Raw genomic sequence first — 6,427 nt, 5'->3', positions numbered from 1 at the left:
TTAAAGTTCTCTTTTGGGTAGTGTGCAGTCACGTGGCTGGAAACAGGATATCTGTGGTTAATAGACCTAAAGCAAACCTGAAAACTTGTCTGCGACATCAGCGCTGTCAACCAATCACCTCTCAGAGTACCTTACTCACTCTGTCATTGTCTCGCTTAAGATCTTATGCGGTTAGTTGCTCACTGCGCACTGAGCACAATTTTCCACATGACTGCATGTACACTTTTTTTGCATATGTCCTCGTTGATTGTTTAGCTCACTATAAATACATAGCCCTTGAGACAAAGGTCGAGGGATGTGTTCTGACGACACGCTAAGTGTATTAAAGTGGGTGTGAGAGCTTTTTTTTTTTAAACACTCTTCTGTCTCTCTGTCTCTTCAGAAGTGCAGGGTACAGACGAATGCGCACACCACCTGCGGCTGGTGGCCAGCTCCTCTGCACTTCCTCCGCAGTACTGGCTGACCCTGCAGAGCTTGCTGCACCACTTCTCCCGTGTATGCCAGGCCTCAGCTGCCAACCTGCTTAGTGCTCGTGCCCTCGCTGAGATCTTCAGCCCGGCACTCTTCAGACAACAGACCACCAGGTACACTCACACACATATATGCTGATGAATCACATTGTTGCCAGCTAGCAAAAAACCCTGATGTTCCATTTCCATTTCCAGCTGTGAGCCCAGCCCAGAGGCACACATTCGGATAATTGAAGTCCTGGTGACCAGCGAATGGAGTGACAGTCAGGCGGCTCCAGGTAAAAATACTATTATGTTGAGTACAAACCACAAAAATACAAAGCAATGGTTCTCAACCAATAAGTTATTTAAAATTAATTTATTGAAATTTAGCTATATTCACAAATTAAAATTAAATATGTAAAACTTTAAACTTGACACCATATTAAAATGCATTGTTGAAGTCAAAAAGGTTGAGAAACACTGCTCTATGGCATTGCAAAATAGTGCAGTCATTCTGCTTTTTACTGATAGAAATATTTTTGACAAGACAAGAGACAATGGTGGGGGAATAGGATAGCGATGACGAGATATATTCAAACCGGTGTTGTCCAAACATTGAGTACCATGGCCCAATGTCTCACACATGCACCTTTTTTATAATGTATTAGAGTACATGGAGGGTAGACAACATTGGAAAGAAGATAAGTAACTGAGAAATTGTGTGCAATGGATTAGCAACAGGGTTTAGTTTACTGCATGAGCTAGCCCACAGATCCAACTGATGTTCACACCTTGTACGTCAGATCAAAAGCAAACACTGTTCCAAAGAATTGCTGAAATGGACAGAAAAGAGTTGTAAAAAAGGGAAGATGTCCAGTTCTGATTTGTTTTATGCAGCAAAAAGACAACAGCGTTGATGTTCTTAATTCTTATATGAAGTAGCTGTGCCCCTTCACTTCATCAGTGTGTAGTCTTGGCTGCAGTGTAGCACTTAGATATGAATGTTTAATGGATGGGAGTGCTCTGTTGAAAAATCTGTGTTCCACTCCCTTGCCTTTGTGGGTCAGGTTCATTTAGAGATGGGACAGACCACAGAGACACTTCTGCTGTGTGTATGCTGCCCTGAACACAGGCCAGATGTCTAGTTGGGCTTGTATAGCAGCAGTAAAGTCTCTCTCCCTGTCTTTATCCATCTATCTCTCTCAGGCTGCCAGGGGCCCCAAGTCTGGCTGTGTGACTGTTTAAATGTTTTATTACCTGTTAGGGCCTATTTATACCTTGCCCTGGCATGGAGGTTTGTCAGATAGATTCTTGTAGGTGTATCTGATTTAATGTTGTGTGATTGCACTAGGCAGAAAATGCTTAGCGACGATAGTGACTGAAGTGAACAAAGGAGAGACAGTGAGTGTGCATGAGGTGGTGGGGGGGTTGGAAGATAAAAATAGCCCACCGCTTCAGCTCTGCCTCATGCTCCACGGAGACTGCACTGCCCCCGCTGCTTGCCGTCACTCGGCCCAGCAGCCAATCAGATGCAACCTCTGCCTCTATCCAGCAAAGCAACATGTTCTCAATGGTTAAGGATTCTTGCATGAATGTGCATATTGCAATGCTTTGAAAAGCTTATCAGTGGGTCTCTGCATGCTGTCAGATGTCATTGCTTCTAGCAATGGTGCTAATTCTGTTCTGAAACACTTGTTGTAAAGGTCAAGTGATGATTCAAATAACTGATATTATCAAATTCAAATTAAAGCTCCTTATCCCGTCTTGTATCTCCGTGACTTATATGTGTGATTGTGCATATCAGGAACAGCTTATGTGGTATAATGCTGGCCAGATCCAGAAATGGTGATGAAAAGATTTTTTGGAAGGGTCAATGAAATGCATTCTCATGGAGTAAAGAATCCGACTCCCTGCTGAGTGTTCGAGAGGCATGTGCTCAGCTGCATTTAATGAAATGGGAAACGCTGGAAGGGGAGGAGGGAAGAATTCGAGAAAACTGCAGTAACCGTTGCATGCTTTTAAAACATGACTGTCACATTTAGGGAAAAAATATTCATTGTCAACTTGACAGAAAAACGCCATAGGATGTTTTAGGGGTTTTCCTTTCTCCTCATCAGATTGAAGCATCCTTTAGTAATACGGTTGTTTCATATTGACAGATAGGTTTGAGCATGCCTGCACATGTTGTCTGTGTAAATGACATTGAGTGCTGCTGGTTCATCAGCAGTTCTGGTCTCAACCAAGTTTCTCTTTTTCTCTTTACAGCACTACCTCCCAAGCCACCCAAACCAACGTCTGTCACTAACAACGGTATGAACAACAACATGGCTCTGCAAGACGCTGAATGGTACTGGGGGGACATCTCCAGGCAAGTACTCATCAAACCTAATGTTTGGTCAGATAAGCATGCATTTTTGTTTAATTGTTCTTATTAATGTTTCTTTTTGTAAAAGTTTGACTCTCTTTCTGTTGCAGGGAGGAGGTCAACGAAAAGCTTAGGGACACTGCTGATGGTACATTTTTGGTCCGAGATGCCTCCACTAAAATGCATGGGGATTACACACTGACATTGAGGTAAGTTCTCCTTTGTAAAACCCATATGTGTGTCTGCATTTTTTTTTTTTTATTGAGGGTGCTTGCCTTGACTCAAAGGGTTGATCTAAATACTACTTTTTATTGGCCGTACAGGAAAGGAGGTAACAACAAGCTGATCAAAATCTTCCATCGTGATGGAAAATACGGCTTTTCAGACCCACTAACCTTCAACTCTGTGGTTGAGTTGATCAACCACTATCGGCACGAATCTCTCGCCCAGTACAACCCCAAACTAGATGTGAAACTACTGTATCCTGTTTCCAAGCACCAACAGGTAATCATCCTCTGATTTCACTGGAATATAGTGTCCCGAAGAACTTCACTCTAGATCATCACGTTTCAATTGGAAACATTTTATTGGATGTATGTTTTTTGTATTTACAGGATCAGGTGGTAAAGGAGGACAATATAGAAGCTGTTGGGAAGAAGTTGCACGAATACCACCAGCAGTACCAAGAAAAGAACAGAGAGTACGACCGACTCTATGAGGAATACACTAGAACATCACAGGTGTGCCCTTAAATGTGTTTATAGTAGATGATTGACTATATGTATTTCAGTAATGTATGTTTTTCACTCAGAGCTTGAGAAAAGCCCTTCAGGAAAAGCTCACATTCTGACATGCTTTTGTCTGCTCACTAGGAAATACAAATGAAAAGGACTGCTATTGAAGCTTTTAATGAGACCATAAAGATCTTTGAAGAGCAGTGCCAGACGCAAGAACGGTACAGCAAAGAATATATTGAGAAGTTCAGGAGAGAAGGCAATGAGAAGGAAATCCAAAGGTGAGTCCTGAAGCTGAGAACTTCCAAAGTAGTCTTTTGGCAAACATTTCAGAAGTGTAATGCAACATCTCTGCAATGTTTCAATGCAGGATAATGGTCAACTATGAGAAGTTAAAATCGCGCATCAGTGAAATTGTGGACAGCAAACGTCGTCTTGAGGAAGATCTGAAGAAGCAAGCGGCGGACTACAGAGAGATCGACAAGCGGATGAACAGCATTAAGCCTGACCTCATCCAGCTCAGAAAGACCAGGGATCAGTACCTCATGTAAGTAGCTCATACTCCATAGGTTCTGCACTTCAAATTTAACACGCAGGACACAGTCTTGCATTCAGAAATGACTATATGGAGTACAATGTAATGTAATAAACGATTCTCTTTTTTTTGCTGCCACAGGTGGTTGACACAGAAAGGGGTCCGACAGAAGAAACTCAACGAATGGTTGGGAATCAAAAACGACAACCAGGACGAGTGAGTATTCTGCTTCTCATGTTATAGCCACTTGACATTTAAAAGTTTTCCTGGTTGCTAAATTAAACTCTCCACTTCTGCGCTAGTCAATACTCAATGGTGGATGACGATGAAGATTTGCCACACCATGACGAACGCTCCTGGAAGCTGGGTAACATTAACCGCATCCAGGCAGAGGCCCTGCTGCGGGGCAAGAGAGACGGAACATTCCTGGTCAGGGACAGCAGCAAAGCTGGATGTTACGCCTGTAGTGTTGTGTACGTACCACTTTTTTGTGCTTGTGGGGCAGCATCAGTTCACATGTTGGTTGTTTTTACATGGACATCTCTTGACATTCTGTGCAATTCATTGACTACTAGACCAGTTGCATGTAGAAATGGGAAATTGCAAAAGGCACTGATGACTAAAACCCATCTCTTTGTCTTCTCGCAGTGTGGATGGTGAGGTCAAGCACTGCGTCATCAACAAGACACCCACAGGATATGGCTTCGCTGAGCCCTACAACCTTTACAGCTCTCTGAAAGAACTGGTCTTGCACTACCAGCATACGTCCCTGGTTCAGCACAATGACTCTTTGAATGTCACGTTAGCATACCCAGTCTACGCACACCAGAGGCGGTGAGGACTCGTGAACACACCCTTGGGACTCGTTACAAACACGGGAGTTGAGAAAGGGCCTCCCCTCGAATGGAGACGCCTCCAGTAAGGCCGCTACCGAGGGCTGCTTTTTGCCTTGAAACGACCATGTCAGAAAGCCAAGAAAGCAAAACCCAAAACGAACATTTCAGCCACTGAGACTTTTGCCAGTCTGAATGTAGTTTTCTTTATTGAGCGGAAACTGCTAAAATTGAACTCTCTCTCCCAAAATGGAGGACTTCGGAGGCCTTTTCCAAATGGTGCTTGTTCATTTCAAAGCTTTACCCGCTGCTGGAATGTGGAACATTGATTAAACCTCTAGAGTGCATCTTTTTTACCTCTTCTAACCCATGACCTGCTCAGTTCAGGTCCCCGCTTGGGTGTATGTGTGTGAGTGTGTACGAGAGAATGTAATGTGACCAAAACTCAGTATCTGAAAGCTATCGGGATGTTCAACATGATGTGTTAAACTTTCACGAACAGACCATGGAGTCAGTTGATCAAATGTAGCAAGATGGCGTGTGTGTGTGTGTGTGTGTGTGTGTGTGTGTGTGTGTGTGTGTGTGTACGAGAGAATGTGACCAAAACTCAAGCTATCGGGATGTTCGACATGTTTAATTTTCATGAACAGACCGTGGAATCAAATGTAGCAAGATGGCACTTTCGAAACAGTATCTACTTGTTTTCCTGTAAGAAACTCCTACACAAACATTGATATGACACGTCTCGCCTGAGAGGAGCAGCGCGACGAGAAGCGAACGAGATGCTTGGCATTTCTTTTGTGAGCATTATAGTGACAGACTCTAAATCCATTTCTGCTTTATGGACTGGCAAGAAAGGAACTGAAACGGACTTCACGCTGTACATACAGATAGCATCAAAAGCTATGTGACAAAACCATATTGTACCAAAAACGCAGTTCCTTCTCAGTTGTATTCTAATCTGCTATGCAAATTCTGTATTTTCCATCTTCTCTGCAGAGTTGTGATTTTATTTTACATGTTGCTACCCATAATATAAACTTGTTTTTATTGCATAAAGTCTTTTTTTTATGTATCTAAGAGGATATTTTAGGTGTCAAAGCACCAAGAAGGGTGGCTTCAGTTTTACAGAAGAAGTGTGAAAAAAGTACTTTATTACATATTCCTTTATCAGCCGCTAGTAAAATTAAAGGGAGAGTATTTTATTAGTCTTTTTCACTTGGAGCTGATTTTCTCTTGGGCAGAGCCTGGAGGACATTAGTGCTGCTTCTGTCTACAGTAATGGTGATGTATATCTGAACATTTTCACTAGAACAAACATAAACGAATAAACAATGACGTCTGAAATGACTGCAATTGAATGATTAATGTCATGACAACATAATACTGCAGGTTCCTAATCCAGTATAGAGGTTTATTTTGTGATATCTTTCCCATAATCGAAAGTGTATCGATTTGATCCTCTGGAATGAAGAAAAAAAAAAAAAAAAAAAAAAATTCATTTCGGT

The 6,427-nt window shown here is 42.3% G+C and overlaps 1 protein-coding gene across 2 annotated transcripts in view; it reads left to right on the top strand.

The window, feature by feature from the left end:
* LOC107681053 (phosphatidylinositol 3-kinase regulatory subunit alpha-like) overlaps positions 1 to 4,953 on the top strand; it is a 35,552-nt gene extending 30,599 nt beyond the window's left edge. For both annotated transcript variants that reach the window (XM_016477200.1, XM_016477199.1), the window contains 11 exons: positions 383 to 584; positions 666 to 748; positions 2,718 to 2,820; positions 2,928 to 3,026; positions 3,141 to 3,321; positions 3,432 to 3,557; positions 3,690 to 3,832; positions 3,922 to 4,098; positions 4,228 to 4,302; positions 4,389 to 4,559; positions 4,735 to 4,953. In XM_016477200.1, the coding sequence (XP_016332686.1) occupies positions 383 to 584; positions 666 to 748; positions 2,718 to 2,820; positions 2,928 to 3,026; positions 3,141 to 3,321; positions 3,432 to 3,557; positions 3,690 to 3,832; positions 3,922 to 4,098; positions 4,228 to 4,302; positions 4,389 to 4,559; positions 4,735 to 4,924 (1,550 nt within the window). In that variant the 3' untranslated portion in view covers positions 4,925 to 4,953. The remainder of the gene's footprint in view (positions 1 to 382; positions 585 to 665; positions 749 to 2,717; positions 2,821 to 2,927; positions 3,027 to 3,140; positions 3,322 to 3,431; positions 3,558 to 3,689; positions 3,833 to 3,921; positions 4,099 to 4,227; positions 4,303 to 4,388; positions 4,560 to 4,734) is intronic.
* Positions 4,954 to 6,427: the final 1,474 nt, after the last annotated feature.

Source organism: Sinocyclocheilus anshuiensis, unplaced genomic scaffold (assembly GCF_001515605.1).
Source record: "Sinocyclocheilus anshuiensis isolate Anshui unplaced genomic scaffold, SAMN03320099.WGS_v1.1 scaffold1736, whole genome shotgun sequence".
NCBI classification, from domain to species: Eukaryota; Metazoa; Chordata; class Actinopteri; order Cypriniformes; family Cyprinidae; genus Sinocyclocheilus; species Sinocyclocheilus anshuiensis.
The sequence above is the reverse complement of the archived record's forward strand: the minus strand, read 5'-3'. Positions and strand labels throughout refer to the sequence as shown.